Source organism: Sminthopsis crassicaudata, chromosome 3, assembly GCF_048593235.1.
Source record: "Sminthopsis crassicaudata isolate SCR6 chromosome 3, ASM4859323v1, whole genome shotgun sequence".
Classification (NCBI taxonomy): domain Eukaryota; kingdom Metazoa; phylum Chordata; class Mammalia; order Dasyuromorphia; family Dasyuridae; genus Sminthopsis; species Sminthopsis crassicaudata.
Genome location: NC_133619.1, coordinates 172,981,378 through 173,004,173, shown reverse-complemented (window position 1 = coordinate 173,004,173; position 22,796 = coordinate 172,981,378). Strand labels below are relative to the sequence as shown.

General features: G+C 32.5%; 1 protein-coding gene across 2 annotated transcripts in view; it reads right to left on the bottom strand.

Moving 5' to 3' along the window:
* CUL4A (cullin 4A) overlaps nt 1-22,796 on the bottom strand; it is a 59,304-nt gene that overhangs the window by 21,225 nt on the left and 15,283 nt on the right. Inside the window, exons 3-8 of one of the 2 annotated variants that reach the window (XM_074299568.1) lie at nt 21,450-21,553; nt 18,784-18,853; nt 17,390-17,463; nt 7,974-8,136; nt 3,769-3,858; nt 1,836-1,918 (exon numbers count right to left, since the gene is read on the bottom strand). In XM_074299568.1, the coding sequence (XP_074155669.1) occupies nt 1,836-1,918; nt 3,769-3,858; nt 7,974-8,136; nt 17,390-17,463; nt 18,784-18,853; nt 21,450-21,553 (584 nt within the window). Of the gene's footprint in view, nt 1-1,835; nt 1,919-3,768; nt 3,859-7,973; nt 8,137-16,737; nt 16,890-17,389; nt 17,464-18,783; nt 18,854-21,449; nt 21,554-22,796 lie in introns of those variants that run through there. The other variant, XR_012487824.1, reaches the window with a different exon arrangement.

Below are 22,796 nucleotides of genomic sequence, written 5' to 3'. Positions count from 1 at the left end.
GTTATCATTTTAATTAGATAAGTGAATTGTCCCAAGTCACAAAGCTAGTAAACGGCCAATGGCTTTTAATCTGTCATTTTTTCCTTTACAGAATGCTGCTCAGAAATAAGTACCCAATGTATCTGTAATGAGACAAATCAATTCTATAACTAAAGACAGCATTCTTGATTTTTGAAAAAGTGACTGGGAAAAGAAAATGAAAAGAATAACAAATTCATTCATTTCTTTAATTTATTGTTTTTATTTTTAAACAAATTCAACTGTGGAGTTAAACAGTATCAAAGAACAAAATAGATTCAGGGACAAAAGATTTAAGGGAAACTAAAAAACTAGGAGAATTAATAAATGAATTAATAAGTCTCAGACTAAAATTCTGTGTGAGGGACTAACAGTGATGGAGTACAAATGGGAAAAAGGAGACAAATGAGAGAAAAAATAATGCAGGTCTACAAATTCATAGGTGTATGATAATAAAGGGATAATCATTTCTTTGTTCTTTTATGATTGACAGTTATCTAGAGTAAGACAAAAGCAATGAAGGAGAGGGACTGAGATGAAAGGACCTGAAATGGGAGAGTCTCCTGCTCTAGAAGAGAAAAGGATCCAACACTGCTTCTCTTTCAGGGATCAATTTTTCTAAAAGCACAGAAGAAAACATAAAGGAATACTCTACAAAGGTAGTAACATAAAAATGGGATAGATGAGGAAACTTCAGTTTGATTTCTCAGAAGATTTGGAATGTTAGAAGATTTACCCTAATGACATTTACAAAAAGAAGAAATAAAAAATAAGGCCCTATAAAACAGAATTGAAAAAAAAAAAAAAAAGTAAATTAAGTTGAATAACTTGGTGGGAATAGGTAGATTAAACAATGCAATAAAATTAAAGAGGGGTGGTGCATTAGATCAAAAATAGAAAACTAAAGTCCCATGAGAATAAAAGATTTACATCATGACTGCAGGCACTCAGTTAGTTACATTTGTTTTACTCACTGAACTCAAAGACATAGATAGAAGGAGGTTTACATTAATTCTCTCTATCTTCTACCTACCCAGCAAATTATTTTAAGATGAAAACATTAGATTAAAAAGTGGCAAAATCAGGCAGCATGATACTTATCTGGTACTACCTGAGTGATTGGGGCTGGTAGAACTTCTGGACTAGGGAGATCTAAGCTATACTGCATTATGTGGTGGAGATGCCAAATCATGTTCAGTATCAATATGAGAGCAAGGAACCACCAGGTTGCCAGAGGATATGTACTGGTCTAAGTCAGAATAAGGTTTCAATATTGGGCAGTAGTAGAATCAAACTTTTTGAGTAACTTCTTTACTTCCAATCTGAGTGAATTGAGGAGACCAAAATTGTTTTTTTCTTCTAAAAGGAATGGAGGAATTAATGTGAGTAAATATGGAACTGAAGATTCAATATTTGAGGTGCACCTAATTAAACTCTAAAATATTCAATATCTGATAAATTCCAACTGAGTTCCATCAATAATAACTTGATCTCTTTTTGTTTAACACTTTTAAATAGCTCAGCCTGAATTAATTTTCTTGAAAATAGGAAATTCCTATTAGGCAGAGCAGGTAGTTATTCCAAGTGTATAAATTCAAATGGCTCCCTTCATACTAATACCCAACTTGCTGATTCCTTAAAAATAAATTTCACCTCATTAGGACATAACACTGAGTGAAGATTTGCCTTGTGAATGTTTCATAAATGTTAATGTGACTTATACAAGATTGTACCACCACCACCACCACCACTCAAAATCAATACACCAAAAGAAAGTTTTAACTATGGTAAAATTAGACAAAGTAAATAGTACTCACTGTGTGCTGTGATCTAAATATGTTATTACTCTGTCTCCTTCTTCTTCTAAACGTTTGTTTACATGGTTAAGATATTCTGGAACCTTTCAAATGAAAAAAAAAATGCCAAGAGATCAATGACAATACTAAAATCACCATTCTATGACCATTTTTTTCTAAAATATAGTTAAATATAGTTAAAAATATATATATATATATATATAGTTAAAAAAGTATATCATTTTCCTCAAAATGTATTCAGCAATTAGGCTTAGGAACAAAATACCAAGATGCTAGAATTGGAGCAGTAAGAAGCCTAACACAACTTGCTTATTTCCTAGATGAGGTCAAGGAATGGGGCTCAAGAGTCATATCCAAAGTAACATAGATTAAGTCATGATTTGAACACAGGTTTTTTGACTCCAAATTCAATACATTTTCAATTTTATTTTTCAGTTAACAAGATTTATTTTCTCTCACTTTCACACATTCCTCTCAACCCTCCTCCCTTCAAAATTCATTTTTACTGCCAATAGTTTCATTCTTGGCTTAATCATTAAAATCCATTTTGAGGAAAAGTTTTGCTACTTTTTTTTTTTTGCACTGTCCTCCAACAATGGCTGAAATGAATCAGGTAATGGGCAGGATGCTAAAAGTCAAAGTCACTTGGCATTATGATCTATATCCTCTTTTTTAGTGAGGTTCTATGAACTTCTCATATCTGGAAAACTCATTTGTTTATGTGTTGACGAACAATTTATAAATTTAGAAGATATAAGACTTAAATAATATGCTTCGTACCCCATTCAATATTTGATTTGATGCGATGCTAATAAAGAGACTCTGTAAAGTAGCGTGAGACTTCTCTATTCCAAAGCTTCTCACAGGGAAACCACCTTAAATGTTGCTCTTTAAGGGCAACAACTTTATTCCTTGGTAGCTAGAGAGGAGGCAAAGTTCTGTTCTGGAATGTCTTGGTCAAATGAGGAGAAAAAAACCACATAGTCTATGGCAACTACATAAGTGCTATTTTGGAGAAAAGTTCAAAAGACGTGCTTATTAATCAAGCCATATGCAAAGAACTCTATCAGGAAATTAGCAGAGTGTGGAAAACTAACATTGGCTGAAATTCAGAAGACCACATCTCTTGGGCCAGCTCTGCCACTAATTAGCAAGATGACTCTTTCTCATCATATAGAAAAGGGGAGACGCTGAATTAGATAACCTGTAAAGCCCTTTCCAATACAGATGTTCTATTTCTAAAAATATTTTGTGGGAAAATTCCTAATTTTTAGCTTATGTTACAATTGTTGTTGAATTTCAATTCATAAAGTGTATGGAAAGAGCACTGAATCATTGGACCTGGTTTCAAATTCTACCTCTAAATATTTACTTTATTTATAATAAAGGCTAAGTCACATGTAAAGCCTCAGCTAAAGAAGGAATTATGGCTTTGGAGGTCTCATCCAACTCCACATCTTTGATCTAATGACTCTTTCCCTCACATATCTGTAGAAGCATCTATTTCACCCTTAATATTCACCATTTTTTATTGTTGTTGAATTATTTCAATCGGATCCAACTCTTCATGATCCCATTTGGAGTTTACTTTACAAAGGAACAGGAATGGTTTGCCATTTCCTTCTCCAGCTCATTTTACAGATGAGGAAACTGAGGCAAATGAGATTAAGTGATTTGCCCTGCTAGGAAGCATTATCTGAGACAGATTTGAAGTCAGGTCCTCCTGTCTTCAGGGCTGGTACTCTATTCACTGCGCCTCCTAGCTGACCCATCTTATTTTTATTTTTAGCTAAAGACAAAAATCCTATTTTACCTAAATATGGCTTTAAGAAAAGTTACAAAAGTATGTGTCAGCAAATGTACATATACTAAAATTAAAATCATTAATACTGAAATGAAACAAAAATAGTATGGTTATATTTAATGTTTTTACCTCTCTTTCTTGCATAAGTCTTTGGCCTTCTGCAGCATATAAACAATTAGTCTCTTCCAAAAATTTCTGCTCAAATGAATCTTTATAGACCTAAGAAATGAACATTATTGTTTTGTAACAAGAAATTAAAAGTCTTTGTTTCAGTTTTAAATTTGAGGTCATATAAGGCATTTTAACATGTAATTGGTACCAAGATTTAGGGAAAACAAAGAGTAAGTCAAAAGCTAAAAGTGACTAAAAAGTCACCTATTTTCCTTATGTGTGTTCTTTTATGTACCACTATATCCCCACCTCTCACAATTGCAGGTACTACCATGGTGGGCCTTGAAACAATTATTTTAACTATCCATGAGATAGTTACAACTCTCTAGGAATCTGCCAGATTGGATCTCTTGGTGTCATTTAAAACTCCTAGAATCATGTTGGACCAAGAAATATGTAGTAAGTACATTGCTAAATGCTGGTTTTCAAATGTCAAAAATTTTCAGCAAGGCATGTTAAGGCTGAATGTCAAGTTTATATAATCTAACATTATTGTTTCAAATATGATTGTATTTTTGTGGAACTAATGTCAGAAAGAACAGTTCCTCATCAACAATCTACAAAATCTGATACTTGTTTCTGAGTAGCCAAAATTTTAGACAATAACATTCTTAAAAAAACAAACAAACAATATTTTAAGGAACATACCAAGATTATAAAAAGCAGGGCCATGGGATCTTGACAATGTGTTTGGATCAAGATAAATTAGTAAACAAATGAAAATTTTGTTGTATTTTAGAATGAGAGGAAATGCTAAATTTCTTTAGTATTCCTCTAGCCTATAGTTTATATTTTTCTAGAGATGACAATTTCCAGCTGAATTTCAACACTTTTCCAAAGAGTGGACATTCCATTGCTAAGTAAGGAGTAAATCCTCTGTCGAAGAAATGAATAATGGAAAAGTATGGAATTCAAAGACAAGAACTAGGAAGGGAAGGATAAGAAGAAATGAAGTTTAGGCATTCCTCATACTTCCCTTCTTTTCAAAAGAAGGAGAAAAAACTATGAGTTAGTGACGTAGCCTGGGAGAATCTGGGTTCAAAATTAAACACTAAAGATGTGGTTTTTTGTTCTTTTTCCTTTGTTTTCAGAAGCAGATTATCAATGAATTTTTGTTATAAATTCTTTGACATTTCTCTTTAATACTGTTATATTTAGAGAATTATAATTATACTTATTATGAAATAAAAATCTCAAACTTGACTCCACCACTATAACGAAATGCCTAGAAACTGGGTGGAAGATGGGAATGAAAAAAGAATAAATTCTGAATTCAGGGTGAGATTTAGTCATAATATATTAAGATTACTGTAAAATTATTTAGCTAAATAACTTTATACATGGAATATTCTTGTGTTAACATAACATTTAAAAGAGTAGTTTAGATAATTTGATAAAGACTCTGAAGCTCAGGTTACAATTTTCTTCTCTCATCTAGCTTTAAAAAGATTCTAGTTAAACAAATCTCACCAAAAAAGTAATAGTGATTGGTTTAGGAGAAAAACAAACAAATCTATTAAAATTTTTTTTTTTTTTTAAATGTAACATAGTATAGCATATTACTAATTCTGGTTAATTAGGACTTTTAATTAAACCTATTTATGCCTCTAGTTGCAAAAATTATGTCTAGTAGAAAAGTATCATAAATCCATGAGAGAGTTATTACACATAAAACTAAACCTTTTGAGTTTTATAATTAGCAATATTTACTTTCTGAGTATTCAGTGTGGATTCTGTTCCCTCCCAAGAGTTAAAATATGGGAGAAAGGGGATTTTCATTATACCTTTTCTTAAAATCTCAAGACAGAATTTTAAAATATATGTATAGGGCTTTTGTCCCCAAACCACAATCCATTAACTCTACAAGAACTCTGTTTTGCATTGAATAGACCTTCATAGGTATGAACCATATTTAATAAGGTCTTTTCAGAATAATTAATTCAGAGTACGAGAAGTACTTGCATAATCATGTGTATATTACATTATAGTAATTCTCTAAAAATGAACCCCCCCCCCAAAGTAAAAAGCTAAACCAGATGAAATAATGATCAATATAGCCAATAAAATGTAACTTCTTCCAACCCAGAAGTCAGCTAGAAGTCCTTTGGCTAGAGAAAAAGGGATCTCTAGCAAAGTTAATGTCAGTGAAGAGTATATGTGCACACGTTTCCCTCAAGTAGAAAAAGTAAAGAGCTCCTTTTAGCTCAAGGAGGTCAGAAATGTACCTTGTGGACTTTGGAAGTTACTCAGATCTGCAGCAGGGATGAACAATATCCCAGGCACAGGGGTTCCATGACACCTGGCAGCACCCAGCCCTGACACATAGTAGAGAGCCTAGAAGACTTAGTGCTACGAACCATTAAGATTGTTAGGAGACAGAAGTTACCAGAGTTGACCAATCTGTCCAAAACAAACTTATTACTTCAGGATGGGGTGAAGCTTGGCACAGAGCCCCAGGTTCAGAAATTAAGGCTGGGGATTTGCGTAAATTGAAGCCAATGCTTATTGTAATAAACTATTATAGACCTAGACATGCCCCAAAATTGAATTTAAAAGAAAAAGTAACTTTTTAACAATAGAAAGCTGAGACCCAAAAAGGGAAAAAAGGATTTTTCACAATGACTTTATGAAAACCTAGGGGAAATGATACAAGTAATAAAAATATTATAAAGCTCTTGAGAAAAGAATTGGAAGTATAGCTTAGAAGGGAAAGTGGTAAATGTTACTTAAGTAATGGACTCTAAAAATTAGAGTAGGCCAAAAAGAAATCAGTCCTTTTTTTCTGTTCTGTTGTATTTACAAAAATGCTCATTTTTGTGAGATGTTTCAGAATTATAAAGCAAAAGTTTTAATGAGGGAGAGCACAACCAGAATTTGAAAACACTGATTGTAGAAGGTGTTATAAAAAGAGAAAGAAGTTAGGAAGCCAAAAACAAGACTGGTTTACTTTTAAACTTTTGGCTGGTTCTGTTTACCAAAAAAAAAAAAAAAAAAAAAAAAAGTTGATAAAGTACTACAAATTCCTTCCCAACAAATTTAATCCTATCCTTTAAAAACAACTTGTTCCCTAAAGATGCTATTGTCAAAGAAAATCCTGTGCTATACTAACTAGTAAAAGAATTAAAAACAAATTAAGACCACAATGCTGCTAATGAGGTTTAGAATGAAATTAGGTTTAATTGAGATCTAGTGGTAGGTTCGGGGTACAGGGAGTCAAATAGAGCTCCCCTGCAACCCCTTTGGATTGAGCACAAGAATACAAAGTTAAATGAGGACTAGTGGTGGCACAGAAAAGGAATTTACAGATCTGAAAACCTAGATTGATAAAAGAGGTTTATTATGGGGTTTGGAAGTAAAGTTAAAGTCTAGTTAGTAAAAGGTGAAGGTAGAGATAAAAGGGCACTAGAAATGGGATTCCAGTGGACAGAGATCCTTGGCATGCCAGCCGTAAGGCTGCTATGTTAGGAACCTCTGCAAAGAGAGAACTTCAGCTTGGCTCTTTTATAATGAGAGATTTAGCTAAAGGGGCCTGTGAGTAACACCCCAAGTTGGCTCAGATCTGAGTGAGGGTTGTGAGAGCCCAGATCTCCTACTGGAATTTAAAAGGGTGCTTTTGACAGGATTTGTGAATCAGCTAGGAGGGGCTGGGAATCAGAAAGGAACAAATCAATCTGAAAGGATTAGTTTCTTAAAGGGAGCACAAACCACATCACTGCCACTTTTGTTTCCCAAAACTGGCATCTCAAAAAAGTGCTATTTTAAATGAAAAATGTTTTTCTATCCTCCCTTCCCCCTCAAAAAAGAAGAAGATGGGTCTATACCTGTGACCTTGTTAATTTAATAAACTTCCAAAATAGAAATTCATTCTCCTGGTACAGAAAACAGTAACTTGCATTCTAAAAGTTTTACCTAGGCCACTGAGATGTTAAATGACTTGCCTTGTATAGACTTATAGAAATGATATGTCAGAGACTGACACAGAAGCTTTATCTTCCCAACTTCAAAAATGGTCCTTTAATGCCTTTTTTCCCATTAAATAATATATAAAAACCAACCGAATTTATTGTAGAAAATTATGTAACTTTTTACAAAGCCCCTTTTTAAGACTCTAGTATGTCAGATTTATCAACAGCATTGAAAAGATCTTAAGATTATATACTTACTTGAAGATCAGAGAGCATACTCAAAAGACTTCGTAATAAGCTCCTGTCCACAGCTTCACCATTTCTCTCTCGTTCAATTAGCAGAAGAATTCCATCAATAGTCTTACTTTGAACCAGTTTATCACTAATAACGTGGTTTCTAAATAGTTCTAATCCCATGTCCCTGTACAAATAATAAAGAACAAAGTTAGAACAGGGTGGCCAGTAAATATGATTAGTTTTAGTATTATAGAATTAGCAAAAATGTCAATTCTCTAAGTACATCAAAATGTCAAAAATATCTTTTTTACCAGTACACCAAAAGTTTCTTTAAATGGCATATCTTGCCTTTTCAGGATGATTACATATTTTATCCCTTCACCCATTCTATGTTGCAAACATATACGTAATATTCGAATTCCTGCCTCTGAGAGAATGTATGCTATACCTGGATTGTTCTTTCATTTCAGGCTCAATTCACAGGCTACCTCTTAGAAATACTTTCCTGATTAGTAATCATTGGTGTATTCCCTTCCCTCCAAATTTTGTATATGTGTATGTTTCCTCATTTCTTCCTCAACACTTTTAAAAGGTAAACACCTCAAGGACAGGGATAATTTCATTTTTTTTTGGTAAACACCCAATGTTTTTTGTACATAGTTTGAGATTAAATGTTAATCATATTTAACATGTATTGGTCAACCATCTGGCGGAAGGGGTGGGGGGAAGGAGGGGAAAAGTTGAAGCAAAAGGTTTTGCAATTGTCAATTATGGAAAATTACCTATGCATAAAATTTTTGTAAAAATTAAATTAAAAAAAAAAAAGAGAATATTAGTTAATTCCTAGAATAGAAATAAGACTGTACTACTTTAAAGCAACAGGGCAAGCTTATTTTCAAATGTCGTCATAAAGCCCCACTTCTAGTCTAACATGTACAATATACAAATTTTTAACTACACCATATCAAATGTAAACCTGCACCATAAATGCAGCTCACCTAAATTCAAGGCTTCAAACTAATTTTAGTAGGTGACCGACTATGAATTTTATGGGTCTTAGATTCTAGTCTTTTGGTCTTTGGTTTACTACTTCCATCCACTCAACTCACTATATTTCCTTTTCTTCATTAGATTTTTTTTTCTACTTCTGCTTCTCTACAAAATTTTTCTAAATCTCATTTTTTTTCCTGCTATTTTGGCCAAAATTTTATTCCTTATATAACAGATACATACCCATAACTTATTCGGTTTTGTGAAAACATTCTTTAACTGCATATTTATCTATATATGTATACTTACTGTGATAGATCCATGATTTCATCAGTGTGGGTACTCCCTCCACCAATGTAGATTGCAACCCTTCCAATGCCTTCTCATCCTGTGATTCTTATCCATGTCTTTCCATAAATCTTCCACAGAGGACCTACTCAACATGTTGGAGGCCTTTTTTCTTATTCTTTTTAATGGCCCAAAGGTATCAAAACACCCAACTGTTGATCTGAATGTCTTTTATATTGCTTATTACATGCAATTTACCTATAACATACTGAAGCTTAGACGTGGCAGTAGGGTGCAGTGGAGTTGTACCACTGTATTTGAAGTCAGAAGACCCTATTTAAATTCCAGCTCTACTTCTCACTACCTGTGTGATCTTGGGTAAATCACTTAACACCTTTTCCTCATCTTCAAGATGAAGGAGTCGGGCTAGATGACCTCTCAGCTTTTCATAAGATATAAATTCAATTATCTTTGCTCATCATACATTTCCACTGATCTTTTAATGTAATTTTAATTCTTCTATGCATATTGCATTCCATTAGTGATATAGAAATCTGGGAGAACACTTTTTTTTTTTTTTTTTTAATTTTAGCTTTTTGTGGCACTTAATTTGGGACTACAGAAGCACTAGTTTTTCAAATCTAATCCAGTCCAGTTTCCTCCTAAACAATTCTAGCCTCAATTAGTTGTCATTTGTATTGCTTGTTAATAGGGTGCCAAATCAGCAGCATATCATAGTATGGACAATGTTAATTTATTATCAATTTTATCCTCTAAGACAACAGATTTCTTTCCCTAGAGTATTAGCCAGCAGAGCCTCACACAAAACAGATACTTTTACACTCCAGGGCTTGATGTACTTTGTACAATGTCCTATGAACCAGAAAATTTGGAAAATCTTGATATCAACAGGGAGTTTTTTGAGGACATCTTCCAAGACACTTGCAAATATGTCAGGTTGACATATACTTGTTTTACATTTAATTCTGCTTGTTCCTCTATTTTCATAAAAGATAACCTATTATAATTTCACGAAGATTTCCCAAGTAAAGATGTTTTCTCATACATTTTCCATCAATGCAGTCTTGGTGATTCTTTTTTCAGTTATCTTGAAAAATCAGTCTCAGAATACTTATTCTGTATTAGCTCTAAAGAATTACCTCACATGTATCTGGTCAAATACTAGATGTATAATCCAAATACTATGGTTCTACCATTATGGCTGATGAGAATGTATCATTATTAAAAAACTTTTATCTTAGGGTGAAATTTTAATTCTATTTGCTACTCTTTCTGATTTTAAATGCTCTAGGAATGATATAGTCAGATCTAATGCCAAGCTCTTTTTTTTCTACTCAACTGGTTTTTAGTGTTTCATGAAGTGAAACTACTTCTTGCATTTCATCATCTTCTAGTATTAAGATTAGGCAAATTATTTTTTAAGAATAAATAAGTAATACCTTTAGCTGCCACATCTTTCTACTTGTCAAAGAAGTGTTTGTTGACTAAGGTAATTTATAGGCTCTTTTAAACCCTGGAATTGTGATGACTATTTACTAGCTAAATTATCCACCACCACTCATAAAATGGTGAAAGACTTCCATTATCTGGAGTTGACAGTTTACATTAAATGGAGCTTCTATAATCTATGAAATATTTTCTTATTTTAAATCCTCTTCTAAAACGATATTTATTTTGATGAATACTGTTGTTTTGAAGAGGCTGTTTTCATAGCTACTATATTCCTATAAAATGGTTTTCATTTTATATCATTCAAGTACTTATCATCCAGCGCCTTCCAACCTTCTTAAATAAAATGAGAAACACTAATAAGGCATTTGTTTTTTGGGTGCATGATGAGACTAATTCTTTTATTTACTTCCTTGAAGAGAACTTCTAATTTGACCTTCCATTTAGTTGTAATCTTTAATTCTCCTGGTTTCTTTCGTAGCAAATGCCAATAGGAATTTGGTTCAGTTCCTCGGTAGTGTGAAAATTTGATTGTTGGGACAAAAATCACACATTAAGAGTACCAATACTGAATGTTTGTAGATGGTCTTAGATTGTGTGAATTTTAGTGCCCTCTGCTTCACTTTCTAGTCACTATAGAAGTAAAGGGGCACTGAATAGAACACCAAGGGCCATATTGTCTTTCTGTCCATTTCATGGATTGCTATGGCCAAAAAAGCACCACCTGGTAGCCAACCTTCCGGTGATAAGCTTTTGTATACACAGCTAGGCTGGCCCTTAGAAAACAGACACACAGTTTGTTACTAGGTCTGCAAATATAGACACCCACACACATCCTCTCATGCTATTTTGTTTCTGTGTGAAGCCAATTCAAATATTATTTAATGAATCTGACTATCATCATCACCATCACCACCACCACCATAATCTTAATAAGAAAAATAAAGGATTTGGAATCAAGGAAACTTCTATTTGAATCCTAGCATTGACATCTGCTACTTATGTGACTTTGGAAATGTCCTTTATTATATCCCTGAGCCACAACATCCATATCTATAAAATGAGGAGACCGGATAAGATGATCTCTAAGAGCCCATCTAGTTGTAAATCTCATCACCATAAGAAAAGGAATTACTTTTCTTTTAATTTTTAAATATATACTCAAATATTTAATGTACATTTAACATTTATACATTTCTATAATCACAAATTATCATAAAGTCATCCTATATTTTTCTTCAGTTAAAGAGAATATTTTCATGTGAATTAGAAATGCGAAATTGTAAATGGTTTTGCTAAAAATATCTCTTTCAAGATTTCATCATAGTTAAAATTTAGTGGAAAAACCTTGCCATAAACAGTTGCTCACACAGATACTTTCTGAGCTAGGTTTTGATACTTTTTAAGGCAGAAAAAATGTCTTCCATGAATAAAATCATTGTACAATGTCAAGAGTTTCTGAGCCACACAAATATTTTCTCATGCACAGCCAAGAAAGTTTTCATCATTTTAAAACACTTCAGAAGTACAATAATTATTAACTATACTGAAAATTTGTTTAAATTTTATTACTCAAGTCTCAGGCTTCCTTTTTTTTTTTTTTTAAACATTTTTAGTATAAAGATTGTTTTAATCTGTCTTATTTCAGTGAAAATTAATCTTTTAAAAAAGCTTAACCTTTCATTTTGCATTTTATTTTACACTTTAAAAAAGCAAAATCAGGCACATTAAAAGTTTCTTAGATTCCAATAGGCAATACTGGCAGAATGAGATGAAAGTAAACTGATCTTCAAAGGGCTGATTATATTCATAGTTTCTTATTTTTCATTTGGTGATACAAATCAGATTACTTCTACCCACCCCACCCCCAGTCATAGAGAAATGTCTCATTTATCTGTCCAACTTCTGGCAAACTCAACTATCTAGAAGATAGCCATAAATTGGAAAAAAAGGGTAGATATGACTAACATTAAGGAAATGAACTGTCATAACAATACTGACACTGGATAATGAAATCCAGCTTGCTCCTTTCAGAGAAGAGATGGGAGTATAAAAGCAGATAAAATGTGATAGATAGTTCATAAGATCTATTACTACATTTTAAGAAAAGGTTCAATCAGAGGTGGAGAGAACCATTAAAAGTATGACTATTACATTTAAAATGCTGTCATAAAGCTCAGCTCATGTACTCTCTTTAGGCCTAATAATGCTGACTACTCACTCAAGTTTTATGTACACACAATTTATATTATAGGCAAAAGAAAACTGGTCATCTATTTGACTATGGCAACCTATAGTTCTTCAGGGCTATTCTAGATCAAAAGTAATGGAGGGTGGCAGCAGAGGTGGGAAACGGGGAAAATCATTTCTACTGAGAGCAGTGAGCATTGCCAGGTGACCTAGGCAAGAAAAAAAAAAATCTATCATCACCTCCTTTAAAAAAAAAAAAAAAAAAAAAAAACAGTTCTTAATACCTTGAATCAATCAAGGAAAGTTAAATTATATTTAGTGTAATGCTTAACAAAGCAGGAAATATTTTTATAAATATTTTCATGATATAAATGATTAGGATAAAAAAAATTTCCAGTGCTTACAGGATATGGTGACCTATAAATTTTTAAAAATCGTGTATTTTGAATACTTCATTCCCCAGGTAAGGCTAAAAAAACAAAGTATAAAAAAATCAATTCCTTTGAGTTAAAAATAAAGTCTTAGGCAGAAAAACAATAAATTTGTTTCCTCAAGTATTAATACAATATATTAATTTCACGTACAATATCATATTTCTAAAACAATGTTCTTCGTTAGAAATTTATGTAAACCATTTTTTCCAGATAATTTGAAACTGATGTTAATTATTTTAAATTTTAATAAAAATAATGAATTTTAGTTTCTTAAGTCTAGTATGTCCATTAAAATTCTTCAAAATTTTAATTGAAAAAAATTTCTTTTTAAAATAGATTTAGAAGAATTTTTCAAACACCCAGACACTCTTCAAAGTTAACACTATAATTCTGAGACTTTTTTTAGTGAAGACATGTTAGAGACTCTAAAGTGTTCCTAGAAAATAACCATTTTTTTACAGATGATTGTTAGAAAATGCATAATATATCAATCTAAAAGTACCAGCCCAGAAAGGTGAAGTGATTTCCTTGTGATCACATAAGGAATGAGTAACAGAGCCAGGATTCAAACTAAGGTACTCTAGCTCTTAACATTCTGTTAAAGAATAATACTGAATTCCAACCAGATTTAAATTTGGCACCTAATGCTAGATATATATTTTTTAAAACAATACCCCAAAACTACTAATACATCTGAATTTACTGATTTAGGAAAATCAATTTTTTAAACCTTGTTATAAAAGTTGACATAAGGGTAGCATGTATCAAAATTCTATTAAGTTAAAACTGTAGATATCAAGTAAGATTAAAATGACTAAGATGGCTCAATTTTGCTAATGTAGTTCTTATTTTATATGAACTGTACCTCTAAAGTCACTGGTATTGGAAGGCCTCAATGAAGAAAACTTTTATTGGTAAGTTTTCTACTTTTAGGCTTAGAGAGATCCTGGAGCACTGAGAGGTTAAGGGACTTAGGTTACACAGTATATATCAAAAGTGGACTTGAACCAAAATATTTGAGTCTAAGTTCAGCTCACTATCCATTACTTCACATTACCTCTCTACAATCTATATTTTAACAATTTGTTCTACGTGAATGGTTCAAAGAAATGAGGTTTTATTTAACATTTGGTTTTTCTGATGGTAAAGAGAAGCAACACAATTTTCATTACCTCTTAACATAGGCTTATGGACAAAGGATTAGATCTGCACAATGCTGAGGCAGCTTTCTAATGGCTTTATGTGGAGAAAGGCAAGGGAAAGGGATGAAGAAGATAAATCCTTGCTTATGCACTCAAGGGAACTGGAAGCTGGAGAGAATAACCATTCTAACAAAGAGATACTTCGGTAGCTTACTAAATTCTGGTCCAGAATGCCATTCTTTTCTCCTTCTAGATTCTTAAATTTTAGTTTTTTGAAATATTACTCATCCTTTCAGCTCAAATGTGATCTACTCTATGAGATCTTCTCTATTCTCCCTAGTCACGTGTCACACAAACTTGTCTTATACTTTTCTTGTATAACTAAGACACAAAAAGAACAAATGCTTTTTAATGCATCACTTCACCTATGAGGTAAGCTCTATAGAGCAAGGATGAAATCCTGTTTAAAAAATCTAATAAAGCACATAATAGGTAATTGTTGAACTTGGCAAAGAACACAGTAGGAGACTTCAGTGAATGTGGGAGGTGTCTTCGATAAGGAATGCTGATGCCTTAAGATATAGGATCAGGTTACAGGAGACTGCCCAGGGAAATGAGGTCTATTCGGCAAGTTAGAGAACAATGTAGTTGTGCACTACTTAAGATAGTTATGAGTTCTCTTATTTTCTCATATCCTCTTCTCCAATTTTAAATTGTATTCAATTGCATTTGCATCCAGTTACTTAAAATTTAAAATCCCACAGGTGTTATAAAAATAAAGAAGGGTAGGTGCTAGAGTTTAACCACTTCCACAAGAGGTGAGGAAAAAAAAATTAAGATATGGGTCTAGGAATGAAAGTCTGACATATGATCAGGCAGGAAACTGATCAAAATATTTGAACTGCATTGCAGAAAGGTAAAGTACTATTGGAATGCTGATGCCTCATGTCCAGATCTGTTCTACTAATTTGATAGGTCCTGATAAGCCACCACAATATAGAGTATATGTTTGGGGCACATATCTTCATACTTGTTGGCAGCAGTGAAACTTCATAAGGGAAGAATAAAGTTACTTGTAAACACAATGCATAATAACATTATTAATAAGAGAAATTAAAAAATCTCATTTCAAGATGAGGATATATTATAAATATATACATATATATAAAATATACATACATTTATGTAAATACTTCATAAAATATATGTACATATTATAAAACAAAGTCAGGAGGATCCTATGAGCCAAGGTTTTTGGACAGTGTTAAAACGTTAGATGAAACTAGTAGAGGCATACAAGTTATCAAATGGAAGGTGTTATAACCCTTTATAGTAGGGGCTTTGAGAATTTTGTGTGTGTGTGTGTGTGTGTGTGTGTGTGTGTATTTTTAAAAAAGAATTCTGGCTTCATATTAAAAAAAGACCACTACACTGCAAGGCAGGCAACATAAGTTTTAGTATTGACTCTGCCATTTAATAAATGTGACCTATTGCTAAGTCATGTAACTTCTCTTGAGTTCTCATCTATAACATTATTATAGCAATCTTATGCATATAATATTATGCAACAAAACCTACCTCAAAAGGAAGCTGTGTGTGTGTGTAAAGACACACACACACACACACACACACACGTGTTAACTTTTCATTGTTATATAAATGAGCTATCATTGCTACTTGTATTATCAAAGGTTTTCCACATTCTAGTTATGACTAAGGATTTAAAAATTTCTACTTTAAATTTCAAAGTTTACTTTTTTTTCTGTTTTTAAAAGTATAACCTGAAATAATTCTTGAAAATTCATTTATCATATGAGAAACAAATAGTCTGCTTCAACAAGGGGATCAAGGATATTTTACTGCAACTTTATGGAAAAAAAAAACCCAACCAGATACTCTATTAAGTGGGGCATTCTTTATCTGATTTTATACATAGTACTATCATCTTAACTATATGAATGTTAATCTCTGAAAAAATAATTAAAATTATTTTCTACATTCTTTGATATTTTTCTTTTGTGACAAATTATTTTCAGTTTTGATGTTTGCCTTTTTGTACTGATGTGTACATCCGCCTAGTTTTTTCATTAAACTTTTGAATATGAAGCATTTCTATTTCTTTGAAAACACAATATGCTTTATCAGTTCTTTTCCCAATCTTTCACAGGAAATCAACAGGCCCATGTATTCTGACACAAAAGGTGTTACTGTGGTGCTTATGATGCGTTTACCGCACCCCTGGACTACTCACTGTGCTCTGGCCAGTCCTACCTGTATTCTATTCAAGGAGGCCAGAGGCACATGCTACTCAATGTCTACACACCATGGGGTAGATCTGGGTAAGTAGAAGTGGTCACTGGCATAAAGGATTTCTCCCCAAAGCCTGTTGAGGTAAATCCAATCCTGTTCTGGACCTCTGGTTCCTGGAAGAGGATATACATGTTTCCAGAGAAGATAGATAATGGATACATTTAAAATTTTTGAAAAATGACATGAATTAAAAAAAAGAAAAAGAAAAAAAAAAAGTTCTTTATACCTTTAGCCTGAACCTGTGATTTCAATGGTAGAGAGAACTCCTGGTATGGAAACTTCCTCCACCAATGCAGATAGGCAACTCATCTGTCACAAAATGTTGCCTTGGGCAATGAAATATTAAATGACTTGCCCATGGTCACACAATTATTAGTGTCAAGAGGCAGAACTTGAACCCAGGTCTACCTGACTTCAAGGCCAGTCCTCTACTCACTACACTACAATGTCTTATACTTTAGAAGTCAAAAAAAGCTTTGCTTTTCTATCAAGAAACAACCTAAAAACTAGATATACAAGTTACCAAAAATAACTACTTGGGAAAACAAAATTTTAACAAGCTTATACTTTTAGTAGATTTACTTACACCACAGAAATTTAAAAAGATACCTACCATATAGAAGGAAGCATTGAATTCTGAAGTACATAAGTGCGATCCAAAAACAAGAAAATACTTCTAATCATGATCTATAAAGTAAAAACAAACATCAATTTTTATTTTCCTAATACATACATTTAATTTTTATTACTAATAACATTAACCATCTCAAGTTTTATATACATATATATATGCATGTGTGTGTCTATGTATGTACATATGTATGTATATCTTTTTTAATGCTAATGAATAGGGCCCTAAGTAATTCACATCTTTTTAAATTGGCCATTTCTGACAGATATGGTAAATCTTTTCCAGGGAAAATGCTACAAGCTTGTTTCCTTTATGCTCATTTTTTTGTGGTCTAGTTTTTTCCAACAGTTAATACACTGAGGACAGCTAGGTGGCGCAGTGGATAGAGTACCAGCCTTGAAGTCAGGAGGACCTGAGTTCAAATGTGGCCTCAGACACTAAACACTTCCTGGCTGTATGACCCTGGGCAAGTCACTTAATCCCAATTGCCTCAGTAAAAAACAATAAAACAAAAAACACTACAATGAATAGGGCATAACTTATAAACAGTAAGATTTTAACTCCTATAAATGAGTGGAGCAAGAAGATTTATGTGGGCTATGTATAGTTATACATACACACACATATAAATGCAACCCACTCACCTCAATCAAAACAATGCTAACAAAACAAAAAGACAACACTATTTAAGACAAGACTTTCCCTTTCTCTATCACTCCAAAAATAAACACAAACTACAAAATATGTATGTATAGAATACAGTTAATAATGCCCTATTATTTGTACATGGTACTCAGAAATGAACTGGATCTATGTATAGTTTTAAGAGCAAAAAGCCATTATAAACTATTGCCTCAATCTGACTCCCAACTTAATTGATTTGGGAACCAAGTTAACAAAAGCTCAGTACTATTAAAAAATGTTAGTTAATTGTTTGAATTGAATGTTGTTTCATTCTTTAATTTAAAGATTTTACTCAGGAACAACAGAAACGCTGTACCATTTAGGATGAGAATTTTACAGATCAATTTTTCTCAGCTAAAATCCATGCTGAGATTTAATAACCATCATTTCTTGACCTAATGCTGAACTGTTAGGTCTGAGTTATACCTTCTGTAATGATTGAAGTATTTGTGATCTTTAAAAAAGCGTTTCATCTTGACTGGCATTCAGGGGAGGGGATATAATTCCACCCCAATTACTTAAATCTTCTTTGTTTTCTTTTTCATTCCATTTCATCCCCAGTAGGAATGGGGCAAAAGATTTGAATAAGCAGAAATTGAAATCCAAGCAGTTCTATTTCAACAAGCTTTTAATTAAAGTAGAATGTGAAAGTAGACAATATACAATAATTACAGAAAAATATAATAACTTACCATTTGTCTGCAATGATCTTGCCAGCATTTGTTTATCTTCTTTAAAAATAAAACACTATCTAGAGAATCTGTGCAGCACCTGCTAAGGAAATTTCATTTATGCCTTAATTTCAGCGTTTCTTTTCCCAAAATATTATTTTGATAATTATCCAAGTTAAATCCAAGAGCATGTATTTTAAGATTGAAGCTCTTATTCCCCCTTAATCTTTTTCTTCAGTCAGTTCTAATGATACTTTGATCCTTCAATTACTTTCTTTGATATTTTTTGAGTGTCTACTTCCAGATTCCAGTTCAGCTTCTATTCTTCTATTCTCTCATCCATTTTCAGGTGGTTTCTTCATCCAGGGTTTCTCTCTTAGGTCTCCACCAACAGATGACTAAAACCAAGGTACTAATAACTCTATAAGGCTTGACCTAATGATCTTAATTTCTAGAGGCCCTGACACTCTAGGAATAACTAGACTTTGTCATAACAATCAACAGGAACATGGTCTATTTTTAATATGGAAAAGATTAGGGTTATGAATACAGTGGGGAGGGCCTGAAGTTTTTGGCTTTTTTTTTTTTTTAACTGACACAGAAATGTTAAGAACCTCCATCTGAGATGGAATCATGCTTTTAGGTTACTGGAGATTAAAATGAAATACTATAAATTTGTGTCAGTAAAATCAACTGAATAAGGTTAACAAATCAATAGTCAACATTAGTAAAGATAAAGATTCAAGTTCTTAAAAAAAACTGTTTAAAACTACTGATTTTAATCATTGGAAGGTAAATTGACTTAAAAAAGAGAAAAAGAATTTTACCTATTGATCAACTGTCCAGATACTCATCAGAATTAATAAAGAAGTCTAGATAAAAAACCCTGGAGGCTCTCCTTCAGAACCAAGTATGGATTAGGTATGAGATTGCAAACAGGGTGGAGGGTGGCATGTTTTATGATGGGGAGGAACTGGATTCAAAACTTGCCTTACATACATTGGCATTTCTAAAATGAACTGAATTCAATAGAAACTCAAGGGATAAGCAATTAATGTCTACGTTGAAGAAGTCCTTAAAAGTTATACCTCTCAGAAAATTTTGTCAATATCACCTATGTAAAGAAAAGAATTCTTAATGGAGATATACTTGATTATTTTTAGGACTCTTCCCTTGGAAATTAAAGTCATCAAAAGAAACATTTGCTTCTGATAACCAAGACTGTGCTGGGACCAGCACTGAAATTCTCTTCTAGTCTAATTCCCTTTATGAGAATACTAATGCTACAGATATCTTCTCTAAGTTCTAAATGAATGAAGATAAATGAAAAATAAAACATGATTATATCTACAGCTTTTTACATCCTATTACTAATGTGAAATTATTATACAAAAAAGGCATCTGTGGAAACTATTCTCGGATGGCCTGTCTGTGGCAAAACTGAATTGAATGAAGCCTTGACCATCTGGTCAAGCTTAAGTTTTATGAAGCAGATTACCATAATATATCTTAAAAGAAAATAAAAACACATCAGGAACTTAGGAGTGTTTTACATTTTAAAGAAACAGCCCATAACTATAAATCCAATGGGCAAAAGACTGTTGCTTCTACATTCTGGATTGAGAGAATATAGGTAATTTGGAAGAGACAGGGAATAAGAGTAAATATCCCTCTATAATGACATGAAACTTCCTAGTTGTATGAACAGGGAATAAGAGTAAATATCCCTCTATAATGACATGAAACTTCCTAGTTGTATGAATTCTATGTATCATATCATAAAATGCTCTTATGCAGACTAACTTAAGAAATTACTTAAATTTATAATACTACAAAATTGAGATTCCTATTTGGGGATACTTAGGATATGAACATATTGAGAAAGAAATCATTCAAATAATTAATTGAAATATCCTAACAGGTACTTCTAAGGTATAATCTCATCCATGGAAATTCCTATATGTTAATACCAAGATGTGATAAAAATTTTAAGGGAAATAAGAAAAAAAAACTTAAGAATGTGGGGGGAAACTCCAGCATGACTAGACCTCCAGAATAATACAAAGTAGCAATCATTAAAATAATTAGGTACTGTTAAAAATCAACACAACCAAAGAGACAAGTTCTAGAAGTAAATGAATGTAGTATTGTAGATTTCAATAAAACCAGGAACACACATCATTGAGGTGACGACTCCCTATTCCAAAGAACAGTGAGGAAAACCATAAAGCAGTTCAGCAGTTAATAGTTTTAGATCAGCATCTTATTTTATATACCATAATAAACTCCAAATAAATAAGTAATCTAAATCTAAAATGTCACATCACATATAAAGAGAACACAAGTACTTTATAATCCTATGATTAGTGTAAGAATTAAACAGTGAACAATTAAATATGGCAGATCACAAAAATACAAACATGATATGGAAACACAATTTAAGGGGAAAAAAAAAAGTCAAAATTCAAGAGTTCAACCTACAAGACGAATTTTTGCCAACCATTTCTACATCCAGTATGCCCATTTAACAAGAACATATTGGCCTTCAAATGATGAAAACTACTGTCATTGTAAAAAACTGTTACTTAAAAATCACCCTATTGAACAAATTTACAATTATCCTTTTCCACAAGATAAGGAGGATTTTGAAGATATAACTTTATATATAAGAAAAAAAAAAAGGATATTCTCTGAACTGAAGGATTTGTGCTTTGACATGATCTTCACAAACCTGTCGCAGTTGCTTGTAGAGTGTTGGGGACACTTTGTAGGAACAGAGATTTTCAACAGCCTGAAAAAAAAAATAGCTTAAAATGAAAACTATACGTTTATTTATTTATATTTACAACATCATGAAAAAAAAGGAACAATGTACAAATATTACTCTCGCACATAGCAGATGGTTAAATTAATTATTTCTTACATTTAAACTTAGGACAATTATTGTTATCAATTTTGCAATTATGTTGTTATAAATGGATGCAGATAATTTAACACAAAATTAAAAAGTCAACTGTAAACCTGAAGTGCTTACATACCAGAAAAGAGATGGGTTTCCCTAAGACAAACAGCTAGCATCATTCCTGAAGTATCTCAAAATATCCTCCCTCCCCAAACTCAAATTTCTTGACAAAAGCAGGAGGAAACCAAGAATATTATTCTAGTTCTCCTTGTTTTGTGCACATCCTTGAACATGGATGTTAACTAGCTCTGGCTCAATTTTTTTATTGGAATCTGGAGCTGAGCTAGTATAATAAATGCAAGCAGGTGGGTAAATTATGCTTACATGTGATTATTAGTAATTTTATTCTTGGATATACAAAAGCAACCTTAAACAATCCTGTGAGCTGAAAAAACACAATAGTTTCTTTTAAACTATTCTTTTAATCCACATAAAACATCAATATTTAATAAATAGAAAACTGTTTTTAATAGGTAAATGAGCCTTTGGCAAAATAATCCATCTGAATATTCTCCAAGGAAATAACCCCCACCCCCCAAAAAAGTAATTTGTATAAAAGAAAGCATAAACACAATCTCTACAATCATAAAATGTATTGTATTTTCTGCATGAAGAGAAACTGCCAAACTAGTCACCAAAAGAATTTACCAGCTAAGTATTGCCTGGGGGAAAAATGCTTTTCTATTATGAGATTTTCCTAGAAGGAATATCCACATCAATGAGATCATAGATCCAAAGTACAAAGTACAAAGATGTTCACAGCAATAGTTTTTGTAATATCTATCCATGTGTGTACATGTGCATTCCTCATTCCTCCCCCAAAATGCCTCTAAATGGGGGAATGGTTGGCCAATAAATTACACAACTATTAAAAGTGTTGAAAATGAGGGCTATGGGGGCAGCTAGGTGGCGCAGTGGATAGAGCATCAGCCTTGAATTCAGGAGGACCCAAGTTCAAATCTGGTCTCAGGCACTTAACACTTCCTAGCTGTGTGACCCTGGGCAACTCACTTAACCCTAGCCTCAGGAAAAAAAAAAGAAATAAAGAAAGAAATATACCAGAATTATTACA